Source organism: Sesamum indicum, linkage group LG10 (assembly GCF_026168435.1).
Source record: "Sesamum indicum cultivar Baizhima isolate 11 linkage group LG10, ASM2616843v1, whole genome shotgun sequence".
Classification (NCBI taxonomy): domain Eukaryota; kingdom Viridiplantae; phylum Streptophyta; class Magnoliopsida; order Lamiales; family Pedaliaceae; genus Sesamum; species Sesamum indicum.
Window position 1 is genome coordinate 20,460,327 of NC_142666.1, and position 24,348 is coordinate 20,484,674.

Here is a 24,348-nt window from a genome sequence, read left to right on the forward strand (position 1 = left end):
TAAATTTGTCATTACAACATTAATGCGGATATGTTCATTTTAAATTCTTTTTTTCTAATTATATTTAAAGGAAAATTGGATTATTTAATTTTTGTTTCTTTTGTATATATGAACATAAAACAAAGTGAAGTAATTATTCCTTTTAATAAAATAATTAATTCAAAAATTAATTATGAAAGGAGTAATTATTTTGCCATATTTTCATTTCAAATATATATATATATATATAGGCAAAAGGAATTCATTTAAAAAATGAACAGCGTTTTCTTTTATTTATATTAATTTAATACAATTAATATCTTTGATCTTTAATATATTTTGTTGCTGATATTTTAATGTTTATTGAAGCTTACTATTTAATTCGTTTCATGTAAAATAAAGTATTGTCCAAAATTGATGTTTTTTTTATTATTATTATAGAGAGATTTTTTTTTCTATTTAGATATAAAACTAAGATGACATTTGAATGTTTAATAATATGTTTTAACATGCGAAAATTTAGGTTTCATGAATTTGAACTCCACCAACGTATGGAGATGTTGTTATATTTTTATTGTAAGTACCGTTTTACTTTAATAGTTGTTATTGATTAGATATAGTTATTTGATGTTGATGACTAATATATTATTGTTATAGTTGTCGGTGTTTGATATAAATAATTAATATTGATAATTTATTTAATAAATAATAATTGATTACTTTCACTTTAAAAAAAAAATTAACAAGTTAAATTACCGAATTCTTGAATCCAAACACTATCAAAGTATTTGATGACTAATAAGAAGACGACTAACCCAACAAAATGGTGTTCAATCATAATAATTAAAAGATATGGGTCAACTAATGAATAATTCGTAGTTGAAGGGCCAAATTGTTAATATGAGGGGACTGAGCCCCCACCCGTGTTCATAGTTGCATAAATCAAACATACTGCATTGTTCTTGGAAAATCTGTTTCAATCCTTCAATCTCCACAGCTACACTCACATGTAATGTAAGTTTTTCTCCGAATTCCTCCTCTTTTTTCATTGATGTAAAGACAGAGGAATAGTTCCGATTTGTGCTAGAGAAATGTTATATTTTCCAGTTGAATTTTATATCCAGAGTGAATTGTTCTTCGCATTTTTCAATCCAGAAAATCTGTTTGCATTTTCTGAGCTCTCATTTTTTGAGTAGATGAAGAGTCAGTAGACGCGGAAGTTGGCATGGCCAGGATTCCATCATTTTTCTCAAATTTGTGCCTCCGCCAGAACCCTAAATCTCTCCGAGCCATCACTCCTCAAATCCGAAACCGAAACCTCAGTCTTGATCAATTTAATGGAAACTCTGAAGAATTAGCGCAACAACCCCAAAAACCAGATGAAATTTTTGCTCAAAATCGAATATTTCCTCTCAATGAGACCAGTAGACTTTCTGAAGAGTTGATGCAAAACCCTCAAAAACCAGATGAAAAGTTTGCTCAAAATCAAATCTCTACTGTTAGTGAGATTGCAAAGGAGGTATCCAAATTTATTCTTTCCCGGCCCCGATGGGAACAGACGCTTTTAAGTGATTTTCCGACTGTGAATTTCGCGGACCCTGCTGTTTACAAAGCGGTCCTGAAACAACAAGAGAGTAATGTTCTCCTGTCCCTCAGGTTTTATCTCTGGCTTAGGTCCCTGAGTGGTGTATCATTTGACCCAGATTTATGTAATTTGATGTTTAGTAGGCTTGTAGAGGCGAAAGCTGCGTATGCTGCAAAGAGTTTTCTTCATGATACAAAGTTTGAGCCGGAACCACGGTACCTAGAGTTGTATGTTAGGTGCCTCTGCGAAAATGGGCTGATTGATGAAGCGGTTGGTGTGTTTGAGCGGTTGAAAATGATCGGTTATTGTGCATCCTTGGAGACGTGGAACTTGGCTTTGTCACATTGTGTCAGAACCAGTAGAGTTGATGTTGTTTGGAGATTGTATGGGGAAATGACGGAGTGTGGTGTTGTAACAGATGTGGGTACCATAGGACACTTGATTCAAGCATTTTGTTTGGAGAACAATGTTGCGAAAGGCTATGAGCTTCTTCAACAGGTTTTGGAGGCTGGGCATGTTCCAGATAATATCGTTTTCAATAAGTTGATATCAGCACTTTGCAAGAATGGTAATTTTGGAACAGTTTCGGCTGTTCTTCACAATATGATTGCAAAGAATTGTCCTCCAGATATCTACACATATCAGGAGATCATTTATAGATTATGCAAAGGAAGAATGAGTAATGAAGGTTTACGTATCTTTGATGAATTGAAGAATAGAGGTTATTTTCCGGATAGGGTCATGTACACTACCATGATTCATGGTCTTTGCAGAAACAAGGACCTAGGAAATGCGCGAAAACTGTGGTTTGAGATGATTCAGAATGGAATAATTCCAAATGAATACACATACAATGCTTTTATTGATGGGTTATGGAGGAGTGGCCATTTTGATGAAGCTGAGAAGCTTCACAAAGAGATGGTCGACAGAGGTTATGGAGAGACTACTGTGAGTTATAACACCATGATAAATGGCCTATGCTTGAACGAGAAAGTAGAAGAAGCCCAAGCATTGTTTGAAGAGATGAACGAGAAGGATGTTGTCCGAGATTCCATTACATATAACTCTCTGATTAAAGGCTTTTGTTGTCAAGGGAAAATAACAGAGGCTTTGCACTTCTTTATTGAACTTAGAAAGCAGGGTTTTCTGCCATCAACTGCCACACTTACCACATTGATTAAAAAACTCTGTGAAGCTGGACAAGTGAAGGAAGCAGAAACATTGTGGTTAGACATGCAGAATAACGGCTTGGAACCAGCATTTCATTCTTTGGATCCAATCATATCTGAGCTGAGCAAACAAGAACGGTTTGCAGAAGCGTTGGAATGGTTGGGGTGTATGATCAATAATGGGGTCAGACCAAAGAAGACAACTCTTGAACGACTCGTTGAACGTCTCTCTTTAGCTGATAGGTCCGATGATGCGTTGTTTGTTCTAGGCTATACACTGAAGATGGGCATTGTTCTCAAGCAAAGTAGTTGCCATTCGTTGGTGGATAAGCTTTGCAGAAATAATTCCCATCACACGAACACATTGTTAGGCGAAATTCTTGAAAGAAGATGAACTTCTTCAAGTTTTTAGCTTCTCTCAGGACTTGTATCAAAAGATTACGACGAAATTGATAGGAAAATGTATTTTTCAGTTTATTTTCTTAGAGATTATCGTTCTGTAGACAAAGATTGAGGGAAATTTAGAGTTGCTGATAAGTTGGCGACAGACTGCTTACATGGGACGAGGACTTGGTGAGTGAAAATGCTTTTATTTCTTTTTTACATAAACGGTAATTACATTGCTATATTTATATGAACAAATTAAGTAATATATTGATTCAATCTAAAAATTTATATTAAAATAAATTTGTATTAAATGAGATAAATATCCATTATACATATACTTGTTTATTCCGGGATTTCAAATTATGCTCTCAAATTTATCTATGAGATTTTAATATTAATTAAATTAATTTTTCTCAGAAAATAAGGAAAATTATAAAAATAAAAATAGCACAAAGATTGAAAGAATATTTTAACATTTTCTCTCTAAATAGAGCAGAAAAGTAAAACAATTTACTAATTCAATAATATGAATATCTATACCCACTCGGATCTAGACCCGGACCCGACCCAGATATCATCCTGTGGGTACCGCGTTAACGTCAACCACCCGACGACCGAGACTCAAGTATACGTACATTCGATTTCGACCTCTTCAAAGTTTGTAGAGAGAGAAAGCAAAAGAAATTGTAGAGAGAGAAGCAGAGGAGCACGTAAAAGGCAATCGTCGTCGCAACCAAGATCTGGAAAGATGTTCAACTATACTAGCGTAAGTAGCGGCGGCGGCGCGGCCGAGATGAAAGGCGGAGAATTTGATATAGAATCGGGAGATATGCTGTACCCCGGAATCGGGCACGGCGAGAATCAGCTGCGGTGGGGATTCATAAGGAAAGTTTACGGAATATTGTCGGCGCAGATCCTCGTCACCACCGCGGTCTCCGCCGTCACTGTTCTGTACGCTCCGGTCAACGATCTCCTGCGTTCAAGTCCCGGCTTACTGCTTTTCCTCGTCTTTACCCCCTTCATATGTGAGCTTACTCTTCGTAATTGATTAGATTAACTTTGATCTGCGTTATATGAGATGTTTGATACGGTTATCTAACTGGTGCATTTATCTGATAAATGGTAACTGTGTTTTACTGAATTGTTTGTGATCGTGAATGGAGAAGTTTTGTGGGGACAATTCTAGGTATCTTGTTAGTCTTTATAATTACACCTTCAAGGACATGTTCATCAAGCTTTCACCATATTTTTTCAAATTTCTTCCTCGTGGGATTTTGTTCGTGCATAAATATATAAATAATTTGCAGATCTGTGTTGATAAGTACTAGTAAATACATAGATAATATTATCTAAATATCATGCTTGTAGATGTGCCTATGTTATATATATGTATATGTATATATGATGGTTGTTTGTTGTGAAATATTTAAGGATCGGTATAATGGTGGAATGGATTGTCATTGTTAATGGAGAAGATGGTTGTCTTTTTACTACCACATCATGATTCCCCTAGACCAATCGTTTACTTAATGCTTCCAATTAAATTTGGAAAGAGGTCCTTGACCCTAATGGGTTTCAATAAAATATATATATTTTAAGTCAGGTACTTCTCGAATCGAAATTCATTGGTTAATTATGATTTTCTATTTTAGATGTTACAGATATCTTTTTCTGTATGTATGTTTGCTTATTTTCTGAGTTTCTGCCATCAACCTCACCGCCCACCCCACAATAGTACCATGTAATGCTTTGTGTGACCAAGTGCTGGATTGACACTGTTAAGCTACTATTAGTTGAATGTTTGATTACATAATCAAACATAGTAGTATGATAGAAATAGCAAAACAAAGTAATGTTCTATTACAAAACAACATTTTGAGCATTTCCAATTTCTTTCATATCTACACAATCTGAAATAAACAATTCTTCTCATGGGAACGAAATTAAATCTCTTCCAAGAAGTCAGGCCAATAAACAATGTAAAGAATAAATCAAAAGAATAAACCTAAAAACAAATGAGAAATCCTAATCAAACCAAGTGGAAAGATCATAATATGAGGTAGAATTGGGAACACCATTTTGGTCTGGCAAAAAACTGGGACCGCCATTTTCAACTTGTTGATACTGCTGGACTTCACTCTGTGACTGAGTACCAAGAGCAGCAATCTCCGCTTGAATTCTAGCTAGTTGGCATTGTGCATTATATATCTGTTGATGCAAAATAGTAATCAACCCAACACAACCATAGACGGGATCCTTTATTCTGCAATAAGCCTCGTAGTACAAAGAATCAGCTGCTACGGCTCGACGGTTCACCGGCAAATCCTATTTTTGCCAAACCAACCAAATTCAAACCGGGGCAAAATTGCCAGAGCTAAAGACTTTCTTGATCATAATGGGTAGTAGTAATTTATGTATGAAACATAGGTTAGAATTACCTTGAGTATCTTTCCAACATTGCTAGCCCCATAGATTTTGTGAACATAAGCAAATCTTCGAGGATTATTGGCAGGGAAGTAAGGAGAAAAAACGCAGTCTGAAGGGCATCTCCTCCTCAAATGCTTGCATGCTGCGCAACGCCCGGAATTCATTCAATATTAATATATCAAAATCTTCTTACAACAAGTTCTTAGAATCTATGTCCTAAATATTAATCTAATGGGAGATTCTTCTGAATTCACTTCAGGTCAGTATTTGTATAAAATCTTCTAACGGCTAAGAAATTCAAAATCCAGTAATTACAAGGAAAGCTGCCGCTAAATTTGAAATTTGCCATACTGAGAATGAGGGAAAAGTTTGGTAAATTGTGCCAATCATGCAAATATGTAGTATTGAAACTGCAATTAGTATTAATTTGGAAAGTGAAAAATGATTGGAGAGGATGTGATTTAGCTCATAAACTTCTCACTTTCCTTTGCCAACAAAATGGATGTGCTTTTGGTTTTATCTTTAAGTTTATGATATGAATTTGTGATATGAATCCGGAATGTGAATCCGGGTTGGGGGTTTTGGGTTCAGATTTTTGGTTCCCTCCCGGCATCCACCCCCACCCGGCCTCTCTCCTCTCTCCTCTCTCCTCTTTCACTGGGCGGTGAGGTTGATGGCAGAAACTCAGAAAATAAGCAAAAAATAAGTCAGGTTTGCACAATGTTGAAGATCTTTTGGGTTCTGTCTGCTGCTTCTAATATTCTAGAATACTATCAGCTTTTCATAAGATAACGAGTATAATTTGTTTTGAAGCATGAGAGATCACATTGTATCAATTTCAATTTCACTACATTGTCGTAACCCATTTTGTATGTTTATGGTTTTAGTCTTGCAACTTTTTACACATTGTCACTGATGAATCTGTATCTTTTTAGTGTTGTGGCCCTTGCATGTTTATCAACAAAAACACCCGTTGAACTTCGTTTTCCTTGGGCTCTTTACTGTTTCTCTGAGTCTGACGGTTGGCATGACCTGTGCCAATACTGAAGGTTAGTAGCTCCTGATAAATTTTAAGATGGATGCTAGGGAGTATTAATTGCTTATCCTGCTTTCTCCATTATTGCTCGTTGCAGGAAGAATTGTGCTTGAAGCCTTAATCTTGACATCAGCCGTAGTTTCGGCTCTGACTGGGTACACTTTCTGGGCTGCTAAGAAGGGCAAAGACTTCAGCTTTCTGGGACCAATCTTGTTTACTAGCCTATTTATCTTGGTTCTGACCAGTTTTATTCAGGTATGTCCTCTCTCCGCATTCATTTCCCTTGCTGTGGTTCTAATGTTGAAGACATGCATCAGCATCAGTATTATCTGGTAAACCATATCTTGCATTGGTGATGCAGGTGTTCTGCCCACTAGGACCTACCTCTGTTGCCATCTACGGTGCAATCGGTGCCATAATTTTCTCAGGATACATTGTTTATGATACTGACAACCTGATTAAGCGTTTCTCATATGATGAGTATATCTGGGCTTCTGTCACCCTTTATCTGGATGTTCTCAACCTGTTCCTTACCATTCTGCGCATGCTGAAACAGGACAACTAGACTATTATGTGGTTACTGCATAAGACATATTTGTTTTAGATAATCATAGAATGCTGCTGTCTCTTTTGGCAAGTATAGAGATAACTGTGTGGAAGTTGTATGTCTCTCTACACTTGTGAATGTGTGGTTGCTACAACACACTCAAACAAAGTGTAACCATGAGCTTGTGTGAGTTGATTTACATAAATAAGGAGCTTACAATTTGGTGTAATCCATTTCTATTTAACCTATCTGCAATACAATTTTAGTGAAGTGTTGATAAGAAACTTTGTCTAATGTTTCGTTGTTAACTATCTGTCACACCACCTCAGCTGTTCTGCAGATCTGAGCTCAGAGAGTTGTTCCTCAGAAATTTTATGAAGCAAAGTTGAGTTTTCCACAGAAGCCTTTATTGAGTTATTCCTTGTATTGCAGTCATGAAAGGTTAATTCATGGGTATTACTCGAAGCTGAAGTAGTTCATGACTTCACATGGTGCTTGTTATTGCTCTGTTTTGTTTTGTTATCATCTTTTAAAAACAAAATCGTTGGTATTTACACCACGTACATCACTTTGCGAGCGCAACTAAGGAAACTACTGTGTTAAAAGGAGAAAAGTGGTTTCCCCGCAACATTGCAACGGAAAGCAAAGCAAACAATTGTGCACGAATGAGAACTGATGAATTCAAGATAGAAGAAGAGACCGTGATGCTAGCAGGGGATCATGTCCCTCTCATTGAACACTTCCTTTCTACAATCAGGGGATTGTGTTCGTCAACTTCCTTTCTACAAGCACACAATGATGGAACAAGGCAAGTAATTGAAAAATTAGGAACGCGTCGAGTGTGAAATTGTGTTGATAAGAAACTTGAAACCAAAAGGAGTACAATTTGCCTTCATAAGTAGGCCTTTGTTGGTGATACTTAAGCTTCAGCTGAGATCATTGGTGCTATTGAACTCATAACAACTCTCTGATACATGATAAACTCCTTTTTTCTACAGCTTCTACCAGTTACTACCAAAATTTAGGATTTGAAGAACTTCTTACAGCATCCATGGAGATGGGCATGTACTCACGCTCTTCAGTTGCACTCAAGCTTAACTGCAAAACCCTACTTAGCTCGAGTTGCAAGAACACGACTTTGGTTACGTTTCAAATGCACCTTACATCTACATGTAGTGTGAATTTTGAGTGCGATAGTTATTGAAATTAGACCCAGAGAGCATAATCACCAAAGTTTGAATGGGAGAAATTTGGAAATTCAAAAGTAATTCTTTTTACAGTTAAAAATAGATGAGAAGTGTAATTCCCTGTATAAGGTCTCCCAGGCTAATACTTCCAGCACACTGAATAAATTATCACTAGCAGCAGATTGTCATCAAGTCATGTTGAAGTTAGACATGCCACAAACAGTGCTCAGTTCATCGAAATTTTGACTTTGGAGATTCTTACCGCCAGGGAGTTTTGTAATCCAGGTGATATTGCAGGGCGCGTCTTGTCTATGTTTTATACCTTTATTTTTTTATTCAAACACATGTTATTCCTATAAAGTGAATTGTTACAGGCAGGAAGAATCAGGAGAACAATGGGCAAAGCACTTGTGGCCTTGAAGTCCACAGACAGAAACTGCATCTTTACAAGTCGTCGCACAGGTTACATAGCTGTACAAGCAGCGAAGTATCAACTAAATGCAGAAGATGCGATCATAGGTAGAAGAATAAGAAGAAACAGTTCTTTTCTTCAAAGGAAGGACATGGTAAGAGGCGAAACAATTCTTTTACTAATTATTAGACAAACCACTTGGAATACAATAAGAACATAAAAGAAATTAAGCACATGGAATTGCTTAATCATACACTGCATCACCACAATACAAGAAGAGCAAAGATATGGTTATTGTATAAAGATTCAAACTCAGCAAAATCATTCTGTAAGAGCCACACATATAGTAATCATATTTAGTTGAAAGATTCAGCATGCCTTTGTCTAGTAGTTCAGCTGAATCAAGTGACATCGATAAAAGAAATAGAGCTCAAAGGTGACATGATCTAATTATTTCAATTGTTGCACTAAAATAGAAAACCAATATACATTGTGTAAGAACAGACTCAGAAAGAAGATAATAACCGGAAAGATCACGGCATCATGCTATTAACATTTGCAGGTTGATGGATGGAACTTAAAAAACTTGGTATAATCAAGATCATGACTTAACAGGCTCAACATCATCCTCAATATCCCATGTCAGCTCTTCATCCTCCTCTGCAGCACTCAACCGCTTCCGCAAATCAACTCCATTACTGGGACTAGGGGACCTATGCTCACCTAATTTGCTCTCATCACCACTCCCGATATCTTCAATCTCATCCCATCCAAGGTCATCCTCTGCATGTGATGACCGTTGGCTTGAAATAACCGAAATATCACTGCCTAACTTTCCTTCTGAACCCTCTTTCTCATTGCATGTTAATCTCTCCTCTAAATTCTCCTCATCTATCAGATCAACACTCTTTGTCCCTGACACACCAGCATCCTCATCATCCCTTTCCCCTTCCTTCCCCCCACTTTCAATCTGTGAATTTTCCACTCCCTTTCCTTTCTCCTCAACATCCTTCTTCATGTCATTTTTTGACTTCCATTCATTTTCTTCATCATTATCATTATCATCATCATCAACATCCCAACTCAACTCCTCCTCTTCCTCTGCAGAAATTGCTCTTCTCACAATCCTTGCTCTAGCCTCCTCCGCTTTAACCACCTTATCTACCTTATAAAAGTACCTACACCAGAATGTCTCCTCATCAACTTTCTTTGGCACAATCTCATCATAAATCTCCTTGATCGCGCCATTTTCTTTGATTAACCGCTCAATCTCCTCCCTCTTCTCATCAACTCTAAACCCCATTTTCCACTCATTGTAATCACTCTCCTCCACTTCATCACAATAAGTCCTAATGTTGCACTGTAACCCCCGAACCAACGCCTCTATCCTACTATACGGCTTAGCATTTCCACTAAAGTTCAAATCTTTATCACGATTACCACTATTCCCATCCAAATGAGAATTCGAGAAACCATCATTCGCTGCAAAGTTCAAATCTTTACCGATTATTTCGGAGACGGTGGAGCCCACGTTGTCGATGGCCTGCCCCACGGCTTCAAGCGACTCCTGAGCGATGGCGGCACCAGACTCAAGCCGAGTGGGGAGGTCTTGAACTGCGCGGCCGGCGGCTTGGCGTATGACCAATGTCTCCTTTTGCAAGCCGGAACTGAATTCTTGGAGATCTTTGTAGTAGCTATCAAGTAAAGACTCAGATTTTGAGGCTATGGTTCTGAAAAGGGTCGATCCAAACCCCCATGAGGAAGTAGGAGGAGGGTTAGTTTCGTGATTTGCGGGGGTGGGGGTGGAGGGGGGAGAGGGGTCGGGGCTGGGGTTCGGGGAAAGTTCGGAGAAGACTGATTTGAAGAAGTCCATCAGGGTGTTTGAATTGAAGGAGGGTTTGCAGGTACAGGAGATTCTTGAATATGAGATGGTGGTGATAAATATAGATATAGGTTGCGAGTGTGTGTATATATCTATACACGCAGTAGATGGTGTTGTGTGTGTCGCTCTCTCCGTAGAGAGGGAGGGGGGTCGGGGGTTAGTTTGAGTTTGAGTTTGAGGAGATTAATCTGCAAGAATTGGGATGAACATAAGAACGAGTTATACAGAGTAGATATGTATGTATTTTAGTTCTTGAGGAGGGTTCGGGTTTCTAACTTGGGTAAATTTTCTGAGTATGATTATGGGAGTCGGTGATAGATACACTGAACGTGTATGTATATAATAAATATACATGTGAAGACACACCTAAGACAGTAGGCATTCAATAGAAAAATTTTAAAATTCATCTTTTAAGTTTCAACTGATTACAAAATCATTTCTGAACTTTTTATTCTGTCAAAATTTGTTACTCCAATCAAATTTCACCTACAAATTCTAGCAAATAAACCAAAAAACAAAAAAAAGATTATCAAAATAAACTTATATTAGTTAACTTAATATATCAATGTATTGCATAGTTTGTAGCCAAGAGAAAAAATGAATAAAAATTTTCGTATTTTTTGTCAAATTCATATTTTCAGGTTGACAAATTTGTAGCCAAGAGAAAAAATGAATAGAGATTTTCCTATTTTTTTTGTCAAATTCATATTTTCAAGTTGACAAAATTAGTAAAATGTTTTAAAAGAGTAAATTATTAAGATTTTAAAATGAGTCTTAAGGGGCAATGTCAACTAGTAAGCACAGATATTGACAGTGGAGTGTTGCAAAGATATCAACAAAAATTGCACCATGAGAGAAGGCACAATCCCACAAATTTCTTTAATAAATTTGGCCTTCTGAAGCCTCTTTGATTATATTATGTTACATACCCACAATGAGGAAAAAAAAATAAAAAGCAAACACGATATATGGACATAAATCAGCAGAGCAAGAGTGGATTATCATATACCCATCTTGCAGAGCTTATGATACAACACACTTAACTGCAGGTAAGGCTTTAACCCCAACCGTAAAAAGAAAAAAAAAATGTTGTAAGTAAGAAGAAGGGTATAGGAACATCACTTCTTGGCCAGCCGTCCCGTGCCCCTGTTGCTTCCACACGACGAGCGCTCTTATAAAGATTTAAAGGGTTATGAGTGTCCTGTACTGCAGAATAATTCACTTTAAAAGGAGATGCTAATTTTAATACACTAGCCATTGAAACATGCCGTTACTGCGTAGGTGCATATGATAATCAATCTTTCAAACTTTAAAATATAGTATAAATAAAAATAAAAATATATAAACCAATACATTACATTTAAGAAAAACAAAGAAAGAAAGAAAAGAAAACTAATTTAGCAATTAATGTAAAATTTGAAAGTTGAATAAGTTAATTATCTTGTTAGTTGAAGGACACTTATGGCTTTACAAAAAATTGGTGCAGCGGCGTCATTAACCGCCGCTTGTGGGTGTGGAGAGTGTTTCTTTTTTATATTAGTATATTTTTTATATCAGCATAGATGGATTCTGAAACGATGAGATCATGATGACAAAGTTATAGGAGATTGATACATGATGAAAGTTCCAACATTAAACTGTACCTAAGATTGAAGGTTCGGAAGCCGAGATACTCTCTCGATTTCCTTGATTATTAGTTCCTTTTCCTCTTCAAATTGATCATCTTCAGCACCTGCAACATCCCAAAGAATATATAGATGACTGTTAATGAGAATGGATATTTTTCACCAAGAAATTATTGACTAAAGCCCCGATGGATTGTCTTGATTTCTAACCAGCATTTTGAGTCGCACAATGTTGTAAATGGAATCCCATTACCTTTTCCAGCAGATAGGCTGTGGAGCAGTGCTAAAAGCTTTTCATTGTTCTTCGCCAGGATAACTTTTATATCTCGAGGTTTGTTCGGGTTAGCCACAAAAACCTGTAGGTCATATAATAAAATTACTCCAAATTTGCATCTAGAATAACCAACTGAACAACCAGATGCAAGAACTTGAAACGAATAGAACTAACCCATTTCACACCAGTAAAAGGACAGAAGGGTGGATAATTCTGGACTGTCACAAATAGTGAGAGAATAAATGTCTTATTACCTTGAAAATATGGAATGCAGATACTTGAATGTTTTTGCTTGAATCCTGTACAAAAAGATCTCAATAAGAGAAAATTACGCTCCAAAACGTCTCAAGATCTCCAGATTGCATTTAAAGCAATTTGTGCTGGAAAATTTCATTATTTTATCCATGAGCATGAACAAGTTCATCTGAAAGAATGTGGAATGATGCTACTCTTCAGAAGCTTTGGGTGTTTGGCATCTTCACAGAAGTTTGACATAAGAAATTCCACATACTTAACAAGGATGTAAGTGAGAACTGTAAAATTTCCAAGTAACAGAAGTTGAGGTAACAGTCACCTGAATAACCAATCTTTTATAAAGCATATCAAGGATGAAAGCTAGTGGCACCAAGGCCTTAAATATCTCAAATATGGAATTAAAGTAAACTAGGATTATGCTCAGTACTCGTACACTAATTTCACAAAATCAAATCCCATAATAGATATACACAAGCAGGTTGGTTTAAACACGTGGTGGAAGCACTAGGGCCTATTATCATGCTCTTAAGCTGCTCAAAATTGTATGTAAAGATGAAAAATGAACAGCATAATTTCTTTCATGCAACTATAAGCCTTGCCATTTGATCATATAATCACAATTTCTAAAATCATCTAGGATCTGGAAAAGGAAGTATTGAACAGTACCTTCAACAATGTCATCATGACTTTTAAGTGGCGAACCTCTGCGATGTAGCGTTTCATTATATTGGAATTTGGTGATTCCAAAAGAAACTCCGAGAGAAGCTAAAGTTCATGGAAGATAAATTGTTAAGATAATACAAGGAACAAAGGAAGCAGCCACACTAGCCAATAGAAGACAAACCTTCAATGACTGCCTTCTAGTAACATAGTTAGCAGATGTCAAAAGCTTTTCATATTGCTCAAAAAACTGGAAAAATAAAAATCATTGAGTAAGATAAGAGACAATTCCAGAACCCAAATGAAAATAGAAGACAGAATATTCAAAAGCTGCAATACATATCCTTCTAATTGGAAAAAAATGATATAAGTAAAACAAGATTCTTCAGCTCAGATGAGAGCTTAATGATAAATTTCTTTCCAGTACGTCAAGTGTATTACTGACACCAGTTTGGGCAGCACCTCATTGTAGTGAGTGGTCAGGAATTCAGAAACTGCAGTTGCATGTTTCGTGAGCAGATCCTGGCAAATTTATTTCCAAATGATAAGTAGTAGCACAAAGCTAGTCTAAGATGATGATCAAGTAATAGGAGAATAAACAAGAGATCTAACCTTAAATGTAGAAAATGCATCGGAGGCAATATCAAAATTAGGTAGCTCAACAAATTTGAAGAATAACCCAAAGCTGGGAGACTCCAATATGTATCTGAAATTTGAGCGTGAATAATATAATTTCAACAAGCTGCAACACAGAAAAAGGCCTACTACAGCTCTTCTCTCAAACATATTCCCAGCAACATTTCTCGTCATGTTAGAGAAACAGGTAAACTTCTAGAAGGATATGGAAGGAGCCAATTAAAACATATCTCTTACTTTGCAAGAGTTGGTAATTTGATGCACTCCCTCAGCATATGTCCACAAGTCAGAGCAATTTCCTTGTTATCGTAGCTGTTTGCCAAGCAGAAGGTATATATCAATTATTTGACATTGGTTTGACATAACGAGGCACAACCAAAATATATCTACACAATATGAGTATATAAGAGCTAAAACAGGAAACACAAGAGCAAATGCAACAGAAACAGCATAAAACATATTGAAGTCAACGCCTGAGTTTAGCATGCATACTCCACAATTATAAATATTCTTGTAGAGTAAATATTTTTGCCTATTTCTGTGTTTACTCATTTTTGGCACACACAAACAAAGGGGAAATATTAGAACACAGTAGTAATAAAAAATAAATTATACATGATTCATATAATAAATAAAGGAAATCTATGCTGATTGAGAAAAGTACATTTATTTAGCTAAACTTCTAGTAGCTGTCATTCACGATCAAGAAAACAAATCTTTGACTTCATACACCATACACCTGTTTAAGTAGCGAAATTTCCAGGAGCCAACTACTGCAGTTGTCTCTCTATATGTATCATTATGCGTGTGCATATGGGTGTTGGCACGCTAAATTTAGTCTTTGGGCTTGGGTGTTTCACGAAGATCATAAATATAGAATAAGTTATAAATACCATGATCAGCATGCATGAAAATGAAAAGGCCAAAAAAGGCAAGCAGAACAACTGGCTTGCAGAATATGAATACTCTTACCACACGACAAGGAAGTCAAGCAACTCTAGATGGTTCTCCATGTATTGTGCACAGCAAAATACTGAATCAACCTTTTGCTTCAGCAATATAGACCAACAGTGGACTAGATTTTTCCGAGTCTGCAGGGATTATATCATATAATTGTCGAGCACCAATGTATGACGAACAGATTTACATGCATTTACAACTTTTGCCTTAAAACTTTTACAGTTACTTACTTCCCACCCCAGTGTGGGTAGTTTGTGAAAGAGAAGAGAAATAACATCTTCGTTACAGATTTCAAGCGTCAATTGTGCAACTTGATCAGCACTTGGTTCAATTTCCCCGTCTCCTGACAACATAGTTCTCATTGTCACTATGTTCTTCTCAACTTCCTCTAAAGCCTGTAGCTTAGTGAAAAAGTGAGCAACATGACATATCAGCAAATCATACAACACGACAACGAGACAAGTACAGCAGTAGCCAGCCAGCTAGCCCTCTATATGTAATCCTTCTTAAGTAGACGAACTCTATCGACCAAGACAAATCCATAACATCACATATAAACAAAATAAACTAAATTATATGCTTCAACCAACAATAGATTATATGTCACCTTATTGGTTGTTTCTTTCTTTCATTTCAGGCCACAGTTACTCTTTTGCAATAAAGTAAATTTTATACTAGTTCTCCTCCTGACCAACCAAGTTGCGAGTGGGGTTGGCAGATGAAATGCTGACTCTTATATCTAATGGCATGCTCCAGAATATTCATCAAGGTAAACCCATAAACATCAAAAAGGCTTTCCTTGATCCATCCCCACTGAAAAGACCTGTAACTATTGCACTCCAGTGATCACAGTGCCTCCAACAAAAACAAAAATATAACAACTCAATCACAAGTTCCAGTCTGTCTAACTAGTTTCCTAAAGTATTCCTTAATAAAAATCCTGATCATGCAACTAATAAGCTTGAGTTTGAACTCAAGTAATACTTCAAAGAGTCGTGATCGCCAACACTATATATAATAAAGTTCGTCTAAACTCAGAATCAAGTCCCTGATCGCTTTTGATAGAGCAGCATTTGATTGAACAAGAACTAATTATATCATAATCCCTACACCGTACACTCCACCAAACACCAAGAAGTAATCACATTTATTACCGTCTAACGGAATCTTCACAATTCAACAATACTAGAGAAAGAGTTGACCTTCTCCAGGGCTTTGACTTCAGCTACAGTTTTGGAGTCGAGCGCCGTTAGACTATCCTTGACTGCTTTCGCCAATTCCTGCGGCGTCTTAGGCCTCGATTGCTTGAAAAATGAGAACGACATTCTTGTATTTCAGTGAAGATTGCGAAATTTTCCTGGTAATCGAGGTAATTTTTGCTTGAACTGCAGTGATCGGCTTCCAATTTCTGGTAGTCTGAGAGTGGGAGTTCCTGAGGATTTTCGGTAAATCCGGTTCCCAATTTTGGGATTTTCATCGACCGAGAGATTGAAGCGAAATTCTCGTGTTTTGTCATAAAAAGCGCAATGTTAGTCTTCACTTGATTCTAAAATCGGACTTTAGACCGATTTCTATTTTCTTTCCAGAGGTGCACACTGTTTTCTATTTTTCCATATTTTTATAAATCATTATTAATTTTTTTATAAAAAAAATATAAATAATTGATAACAATAATTCTGTAATAGATGGGATTAAAATATATATTTTTCTAAAGGCAACTCAAAAGTTGTTTACTATCTTCATTATCTTATTTTTAGATTTTTTAAATTTTTAAGTAATTTATTGCTAATAGCACTACACATAATCAAAGATTAAGATAATGCAATCATTACATTATTCAGATAATGTATTTTTTTAGGATCAATATATTAACCAATTAAAATTAGATTAAAATATATAAACATCTCTTATTTTCTGCAAAGTTATAAATATACATGTTCGGATTATAATTATAATTACTAAGAATAATTACATTCCTTCCCCTAAAGTTTAGTGTAATTATATGTAGACTCTCTGCAATTTGTGAAATTACGTCTAATATCCTTAAAATTTATTTTCGTTTAACAAATAAATCTCTTCGTCAGTCAAATTCACCGAATTTGCTGATATTAACTAGAAAAAACAGAATGAAAATTAACATTTATCCTCAATTGACTTATTACGGGTCAAATAATTTATTTCCGACTAAACTGTCCTTATAACGGTGAAGATATACCTTGTCTCATGCATTGCTACGTGAAGAACATATGAGGTAATTTGGTCATAGAAATATTTATTTGACATGTAATAAATCAGTAATAAGTCAATTAGTGGTGTATATATATTTAATTTTTTTTGTTAATATCAACAAATTGGGTGAATTTTCACTAATGAAAAGACTTATTTACTAGTCGAAGGCAAACTTTAGGAAGTTATATGTAATTTCTCAAACTACGTGTAATTACAATTATATTCCATTTATAGCAGCAAAATTTATACAAACACTCATACAAAATATTAAACTAACACTTTTCGACGAATGTAATTATAATTTATTTAAAATACAAATAATGCTCCTATATTTTGTGTAATTTCGAGTGAATGTTAATATGATTTACTGTTATTTTTAATATAATTCATAATAAATTTAGTAATTATTTAAATGAGTTTAATACTATGATAGGTTGGTTGGAAATCCAAATTTTAATTATTATTGTAAGCCTATAAATGCAACAACAATTGAATTGAAAAATAGTGATCAATTATAAGCTTTATTTAATTAAATATTATGAATAGTAAGTAATTAAATAAAGTATGATTGGAGTTGGATGCTTTACCAGAAATAAGAGACTCCTTTGCTTGGACTAATTGTTGATCGAATTCGAAGGTGTTTACTTGGAACAAATCCTTTTATTTTTAGAGCGAAAATCCTCACCTTTTTCCTCATATAGAAAGCTACTCTCATTTATCCGTAGCTGTAGGTCGGCAATAAATCGGCTTTAACCCATCACCTGAAATCCACGCACTCATCAACCATGTGAAATTCTCTCGTTGTTACCACTGTATATTCGTATATGTATATGTTGTGCGCGCGCACATAGACTGAAGATTTTGTAGGTGGGAAGACTAATGATATAGAAAGCGGAAGAAAAATGAGGGGGTTTGATCGGATAAACGCGGTCTTACCGGACGAATTGGTACTGGAAATTTTCCGGCACGTTGAGTCGAAGCCGAGCCGCGACGCCTGCTCGCTGGTTTGCAAGCGCTGGCTTGGCCTAGAGCGGCTTAGCCGGGACACCATTCGCATCGGCGCCTCCGCCACCCCCGACAGCCTCGTCAAGCTGCTCAGCAGCCGCTTCCCTAACATACGATACGTATTTATCGATGAACGCCTCTCCATATCTCTGCCGGTCCAATATGTAAGGGGATCTTGATTTTTGCTTTTCGCTTCTATTTTATTAAATTGAATTGTTTTACGATTGCACAAGTTAATTGCTCGGGTTTGTAGATTTTTTAGGATTCTATTCAGGATTTTTTTTTTTTTTTTTTTGGTGTTGTTTTGATGATTGGTGAAGACGTTATTTGATCGGTGAGGCTGGAAACTGTAGAGATTTTCAAGTTGTTAAATTCACTTGTTTGAGTTAGGAACAATACTTGTTCAATATGTAATTCGATACGATCTTTGGGGTTTCTTTGCTTTGGAGAATTTATGAATAAATTGCTTTTGTGTTCACTTGTTTTAGTTGTTTCATATCATTGCACTCCAGCTTAGTTGATGGTTTGATTCAAGTCTTAATTCTTCCAGTAAGTGTCATATGCAATTTGGCAGGGAAACTGCAAGGGAGCCCCATTCTTTCTAACTCCATTAGTCTCAGTATTTCGAATTTTCTACTAAACATCGCGGATTTCCTCTCACGATGCAGGGAAAAAGACGTCGTATTAGTCGCGCCGTTCCTTCAATTGGCAGGTTCCGTGATGGGTCTGATCAAAGTGTGGGTGGAGATGATGGGATTGCAACGAGCTGTTTATCAGACTCTGGGTTGGGAGCTGTTGGAGACAGCTTCATAAAACTTGAAAAGTTGAGCCTTATATGGTGCTCTAGTGTAACGGATCTAGGGCTAAGATCGTTTGCTGAGAAATGCAAATCACTTAAATCTTTGGATTTACAGGTACTTGCCCAAATTAACTTCTGTTATGTCAGTTGTACCCTGGATTTGATACATTTTAGGACTGTATCTTGATCAGTCTATTATGTGAACAATCAAAGCTGCTCAATGAAGATATCCAAAATCCTTCAATATGCTTTAGCTTGTTATGTATGAGGGGAAGTTGGGGAGTGAAATATAGAAGTAAATATGATAAGACCTTGTCTGGTTAATTGGAAATTTTGGAAGGGAAAGTGAAGTTTTTATTTGACTTAATGATACTTTTCAAATCATATTGAGATACTTATGCTGAGAAACATAAAAGCTGGTTTCTTTTCATCTGTCTTTCTTCAACCCAAACAAGAAACCCCTCATGATTAACTAACAAGAAGGATCTTCTAGTTTCTTTCTCCTTGTGCCTGCTTGCTTAATACTAGCTTTGATGCATGTTGTTTTGATGGTGCTAAAAAACTTGATCGTTATTGATTGTGCATCAGTTTCTTATTAATATTTTTATGATTGCTCTTGTATTGAGGACTATAACCAAGTTGCTTTGTACATCTTCTTCCTTAAGGGTTGCTACATCGGAGATGAAGGTTTAGCTGCTGTAGGAGAATGCTGTAATTTTCTTGAGGATTTGAACCTGCGGTTTTGTGAAGGATTGACAGACACAGGACTCGTTAGGTTGGTCCTTGGTTGTGGGAAGACTTTGAGATCGCTTGGGGTTGCTGCATGTGTCAAGATCACTGATGTCTCATTAGAAGCAGTGGGATCTTACTGCAGATCTCTAGAATCTCTGTCACTCGACTCGGAAATCATCCAAAACAAAGGTCTGCTTGCCGTGGCAAAAGGGTGCTCACTGTTGAAGGTTCTGAAACTGCAGTGTATAAATATTACAGATGAAGCTTTGCAAGCTGTTGGTGTTTTCTGTTTATCATTGGAGTTATTGGCTCTATACAGCTTCCAGAAATTCACAGACAGGTCACTTTTTGATCCCTTGCCTTTTGTCTTGTTATCAACGATGTTTCTCAGGATATATAGAAACTTCAAGTGTAAAGACATCTGATTTTGAAGTGAGTTAAGAATAAAGCCTGTAGAATTAATTTTACTTCTATCATCATGTTTTAGGGTGTAGTTGACACCTCCAACAGTCTTCTTTGCCTTTTGATCTCTGTAGTTTATATGTGATTGCCTCTGAAATATGACTATGGTTATCTTTTTTCTGATCTTGGTTGTTACTAGAACACACTTTTTATATATTTTCATTCTGATTGGGCAGTAGACCGCTCAAATTTTTTATGTGCACACTCTGTAGTCAAATATATTTTCTGGAATCCAATCAGGGATTCATGGTCTGGATTGGGTTTCTTCTATCTTAATTGGCAGTAGCAGTGTTGTGCTTCTATCGCTCTTGTAAAACTCTTAGTTGCTTTCCATTCCCCCCCCCCCCCCCCTTCTTCTCTACTGCAATATGGGGGCTGATAAGAAAACTAAATGGAGATGAATATTCATTTCTAGCATACTGATAGTCTTTCCTGGAGATTTCTGCAGGAGTCTGTCTGCCATTGGGAAAGGATGTAAAAAGTTGAAAAATCTTACGTTGAGCGACTGTTACTTTTTAAGTAACAAGGGCTTAGATTCTGTAGCTGCCGGTTGCCCAGAGCTTATGCATATTGAAGTAAATGGCTGCCACAATATTGGAACTGATGGACTAAAGTCTATAGGAAAATTTTGCGTGTAAGTGTTTGGTTTCTGTCTTGTGCTTAGCTTACATTTCTGCATATGAACATTTTCCTTCTCCGTCTTTCATCTCTCTGTTTTAAAGGATTACTTTATCTTAATTGGTCTGGGCTGCATCAATACAAAGTAACCCCTGTAGATCCCTTGACCACTACTTTATTACATGTTCCAAGACTAAGAAATAGCTTTTCATTTGATGTCGATTTTTCATATTGATCTGATTTTTGGTCTTGGACCATGACTCCAGCCGACTGTCTGAGCTAGCCTTGCTGTATTGTCAGAGGATAGAAAGTGATGCTCTAAGTGAAATTGGTAAAGGATGCAAGTTCTTACAAGCCCTTCACTTGGTAGATTGCTCAGGGATTGGAGATGACTCCATCTGCAGTATAGCTAAAGGGTGTAAGAACTTGAAGAAGCTACATATTCGCCGATGTTATGAGGTATTACTTTTGTTCCTCCCTCTGCATGTCCTGCTTATAAAGTTTTTTAAATAAATTGGATACTTGCCAAGAAACCTCAATCTTTTTCAATGGCAATGCAATACATATTTTATTTTAACTTTTTACTAACTAAAGCTTTCATTTGCACCATTAATAGGTGGGTAATAAAGGGGTAATTGCTGTGGGTCAACACTGTAAATCTCTCACAGACCTCAGTCTCCGATTCTGTGACAGGTGGGCGATCCCCTATTCTCCCGCTCCTCTGCAAATTATGTAAACTGTAAATCAACTTACGAGGATGCTTTATAAGTTCTTTTGCACCCTCTATTAGAAGTTAGTCTTATCTTCTGTATGTGTGTGACTATCTAAATATCTTTGCTTAAGAAAGATGTTTGTTTGTTTCATCATGTCAAATAAGGTTCGCTGTTATGCTAGTCACAATTATGTTCAGAACACCCAGAATTTATTACATTTGTTTTTGTACTGATTTTCTGAAAGACTGCTTTCTACAATTGATTTTGTGCGTTTGGTTAGTCCATAAGAGTTTCTGCAGTATTATGATTTGCTGTATATGCATGTCACATAAGCCTCCTTCCTATAATTTTGCTCTCCTTTCCTCTGTTTTTCGTTTCTTTCTTCTTCTTCTTCATTTTCTTTTTAATAAATGTGATGTGAAGAGTTCATTTGGTGCACTAGAATAGGCTCTGCCACCATCTCTAGAGCTCCATTCTTTTCGTCCCTCCTGCCTCTGTTGATTTTTTAACCTTCTTGCTGGCAATCTCTTATCCTGATATAAGAGAAAAGAAAAACAGTCCAATAAAACCATTTTTACATTTACCACTTTGAGTTCTGACTGAATCTTGATAATTTTCGATATCATTTCTGCTTTTTGTTTATGTTTTCTATCCCCCGAAACACTTGTTCATTATGACTCTATTGGGGATCCCATATTTCTTGCCGTGTGATAACAGGATAGGGGATGATGCACTGATTTCGATAGGTCAAGGCTGCTCCTTACAGCACCTGAATGTAAGTGGATGCCACCAAATTGGGGATGCTGGAATAATAGCTATTGCTCGAGGCTGCCCTCAACTAAGTTATCTGGATGTGAGCGTTCTTCAGGTGTGCCTTTGAACTCGGTCTCCCATATTTGTGCATGCCATATAAAATTGGTATTGATAGGAAAAAGGTCCTACTTGTAACAATGAGATAAGTTTTCACATGTTTGAAAGTAATACATTGATCGTAAGGAAGCTTTTAAAGCATGCAGATTTGCTTGCTGTATGAAACTTAACATGCAATGTGATCCAAACAAGAACATCATGAATTTTCAGAATACAATTCATGTAGGAGAGTTGAGGTGTTTGCACTGCAAATATGCAATGTTTTGTAATATTCTATGATTCAACTACTTGTTTGGTGTGTCAATGCAACCGTGTATTCCTGGTCTGGAATTTTCTAGATCCAAATTTGATGATTGTTTTTGCGCTTGTGAAACTGTACCGGTTATCGCCCTTTTAAAATCCAAAATATGATCATGAAACTTGGATCAGGCACTGGTAAACATACAAAAGAGAGATTAAATTTAAGCATTTCCTTTTTCCTTTTTTTTTAATAAACTTCCGGGCATTTTCTCAAACGAAGTTACTAGACTTGTCTGGATACTAAAAGTCTCTTTTATTGCCACGCCGCCAGCAACTAATGGTTGTCAGGTATATAAGTATACAAATAGAGATATATGTATGGTAGTCCATTCTCTTGTGTATTATATGCTAACCTACCCCAGTATGCAGTGAGTTAAGAGCCACCAATTTATTTGACATTTATGTGCTCATTTTGCATGTCAAACTTGTTACTTTATATCGAATCATCATCTTTAGCAGAACAGATCTATATACACTTGTTATTCCTTGCCACAGAACCTTGGGGACAATGCAATGGTGGAGCTAGGTGAAGGTTGTCCACTACTGAAGGACATAGTGATATCACACTGCCGCCAAATAACAGATATAGGTGTTAGATATCTCGCAAGAAAATGCACACTACTGGAATCTTGCCACATGGTCTATTGCCCTGGAATTACAGAAGCTGGAGTTGCTACCATGGTCACAACTTGTTCACGAATAAAGAAGGTGTTAGTTGAGAAGTGGAAGGTTAGTGCTAGGACCAAAAGACGAGCTGGGTCCATTATCAACTACCTTTGTGTTGACCTTTAAATCCCTAAATTCAAGTTCAAATAGGAAGAGACGACGCCTACTGTGGCCAGATCCATTCTACGGCTGAATGACAAGTTCAAAATAAAGTGCGACCTATCTTTGTAATTATCTTTTTAAGTTTCTTTCAACTCTTAGTGGCGGTCGTATTCGTGAAATGATTGCTGGTTTCTTTATACCGTTGGTTATAGGTGGTGGGATTGGTACTTTCTTCCGGAGTTTACCAGTGTTGTGATTTTTGTTCCAATGCTACATCATTTCGTTCATTTTGTTAACTGGTACACAGCATGCATATTCTTCAAGTAGAGGGCCCTCGGGCTGAATAGATGATTGATCGCAACAAGCAGCCCTGAATCAATTATAAATGGTTTATTTAGATGTATTATTGCATCAAGATAAAATTTGATTGTGTGTTTATTTTGATATATACACATTGATTAAGTGGAGAAATTATTATCGAACAATTTTGAAATGTATTAAAACCAAAAATATTGTGGGCAAAATTGAGAAATTACATATTTATCAGGTTGGTTGTCATTATTAGGATAACTCATTTCATCTTCCCAGGTGGGACAATGATTAGTAGAAGGCTCATTGTTCAATACCGAGTTTTCATACTTGAAAGTAACACTACATTAAGTTATATTATTTTTCTTATTAGGGCTAATATATCAAAATAAATGAGGCCTCAAGGTCTGTAGGTTAGTATAGACTTCATTTTGGTAGAATAAATCATTTCTCTAGCACTGCTTTTACTTATAATTTTATATATAAACTATAGAAGTTAGTTTATAAATTATTCGAGAGTTC

At 36.3% G+C, this 24,348-nt stretch overlaps 5 protein-coding genes and 1 pseudogene across 8 annotated transcripts; 3 read left to right on the top strand and 3 right to left on the bottom strand.

Moving 5' to 3' along the window:
* The first annotated feature begins 903 nt into the window (after positions 1-903).
* Positions 904-3,280, top strand: LOC105171415 (Tetratricopeptide repeat (TPR)-like superfamily protein). The gene is made up of 2 exons (XM_011092529.3): positions 904-993; positions 1,176-3,280. The coding sequence occupies exon 2, from the start codon at positions 1,205-1,207 to the stop codon at positions 3,125-3,127; it is 1,923 nt and encodes a 640-aa protein (XP_011090831.1). The 5' UTR covers positions 904-993; positions 1,176-1,204; the 3' UTR covers positions 3,128-3,280.
* A 471-nt stretch (positions 3,281-3,751) lies between these two features.
* On the top strand, positions 3,752-7,359 carry LOC105171416 (Bax inhibitor-1 family protein). Its single transcript, XM_011092530.3, has 4 exons — positions 3,752-4,145; positions 6,483-6,596; positions 6,681-6,838; positions 6,945-7,359. Exons 1-4 carry the CDS (start codon positions 3,869-3,871, stop codon positions 7,146-7,148), a joined length of 753 nt encoding a protein of 250 aa, XP_011090832.1. The 5' UTR covers positions 3,752-3,868; the 3' UTR covers positions 7,149-7,359.
* Positions 5,146-5,726, bottom strand: LOC148786769 (LOB domain-containing protein 23 pseudogene; annotated as a pseudogene).
* A 1,646-nt stretch (positions 7,360-9,005) lies between the features above and the next one.
* Positions 9,006-10,917, bottom strand: LOC105171591 (BSD domain-containing protein). The gene has a single exon (XM_011092752.2). It carries the CDS (start codon positions 10,600-10,602, stop codon positions 9,331-9,333), a length of 1,272 nt encoding a protein of 423 aa, XP_011091054.2. The 5' UTR covers positions 10,603-10,917; the 3' UTR covers positions 9,006-9,330.
* Positions 10,918-11,443: 526 nt separating this feature from the next.
* On the bottom strand, positions 11,444-16,544 carry LOC105171417 (Mo25 family protein). Of its 4 annotated transcripts, none has more exons than XM_011092533.3 (12): positions 16,224-16,544; positions 15,252-15,416; positions 15,034-15,152; positions 14,299-14,373; positions 14,038-14,167; positions 13,888-13,947; positions 13,610-13,675; positions 13,432-13,530; positions 12,765-12,809; positions 12,490-12,592; positions 12,255-12,343; positions 11,444-11,782 (listed from the first exon to the last, which is right to left on the bottom strand). In XM_011092533.3, exons 1-11 carry the CDS (start codon positions 16,344-16,346, stop codon positions 12,255-12,257), a joined length of 1,074 nt encoding a protein of 357 aa, XP_011090835.1. In that variant the 5' UTR covers positions 16,347-16,544; the 3' UTR covers positions 11,444-11,782. The 4 variants fall into 4 exon arrangements, with proteins under 4 accessions (XP_011090835.1, XP_011090834.1, XP_011090833.1 ...); XM_011092532.3 differs by having other exon boundaries at positions 11,444-11,812; positions 16,224-16,543; XM_011092531.3 differs by having other exon boundaries at positions 11,444-11,817; positions 16,224-16,543.
* Positions 16,545-17,868: 1,324 nt separating this feature from the next.
* LOC105171419 (F-box/RNI-like superfamily protein) lies at positions 17,869-23,804 on the top strand. Its single transcript, XM_011092535.3, has 8 exons — positions 17,869-18,419; positions 18,924-19,169; positions 19,720-20,126; positions 20,697-20,882; positions 21,133-21,325; positions 21,483-21,559; positions 22,297-22,447; positions 23,245-23,804. The coding sequence occupies exons 1-8, from the start codon at positions 18,153-18,155 to the stop codon at positions 23,539-23,541; spliced, it is 1,824 nt and encodes a 607-aa protein (XP_011090837.1). The 5' UTR covers positions 17,869-18,152; the 3' UTR covers positions 23,542-23,804.
* Positions 23,805-24,348: the final 544 nt, after the last annotated feature.

Coding starts and splice junctions, on each gene's coding strand:
- LOC105171417 (XM_011092533.3), bottom strand. CDS start 16,346: ATGTCGTTCTCATTTTTCAAGCAATCGAGGCCTAAGACGCCGCAGGAA. Junction 12,810..13,431: donor TCATGATGACATTGTTGAAG/GTACTGTTCAAT, acceptor CTTTTTGTACAG/GATTCAAGCAAAAACATTCA. Junction 12,593..12,764: donor CTGCATTCCATATTTTCAAG/GTAATAAGACAT, acceptor TATGACCTACAG/GTTTTTGTGGCTAACCCGAA.
- LOC105171415 (XM_011092529.3), top strand. CDS start 1,205: ATGGCCAGGATTCCATCATTTTTCTCAAATTTGTGCCTCCGCCAGAAC.
- LOC105171419 (XM_011092535.3), top strand. CDS start 18,153: ATGAGGGGGTTTGATCGGATAAACGCGGTCTTACCGGACGAATTGGTA. Junction 18,420..18,923: donor TATCTCTGCCGGTCCAATAT/GTAAGGGGATCT, acceptor CTCACGATGCAG/GGAAAAAGACGTCGTATTAG. Junction 22,448..23,244: donor TGGATGTGAGCGTTCTTCAG/GTGTGCCTTTGA, acceptor TCCTTGCCACAG/AACCTTGGGGACAATGCAAT.
- LOC105171416 (XM_011092530.3), top strand. CDS start 3,869: ATGTTCAACTATACTAGCGTAAGTAGCGGCGGCGGCGCGGCCGAGATG. Junction 4,146..6,482: donor CGTCTTTACCCCCTTCATAT/GTGAGCTTACTC, acceptor GTATCTTTTTAG/TGTTGTGGCCCTTGCATGTT. Junction 6,839..6,944: donor TTCTGACCAGTTTTATTCAG/GTATGTCCTCTC, acceptor TTGGTGATGCAG/GTGTTCTGCCCACTAGGACC.
- LOC105171591 (XM_011092752.2), bottom strand. CDS start 10,602: ATGGACTTCTTCAAATCAGTCTTCTCCGAACTTTCCCCGAACCCCAGC.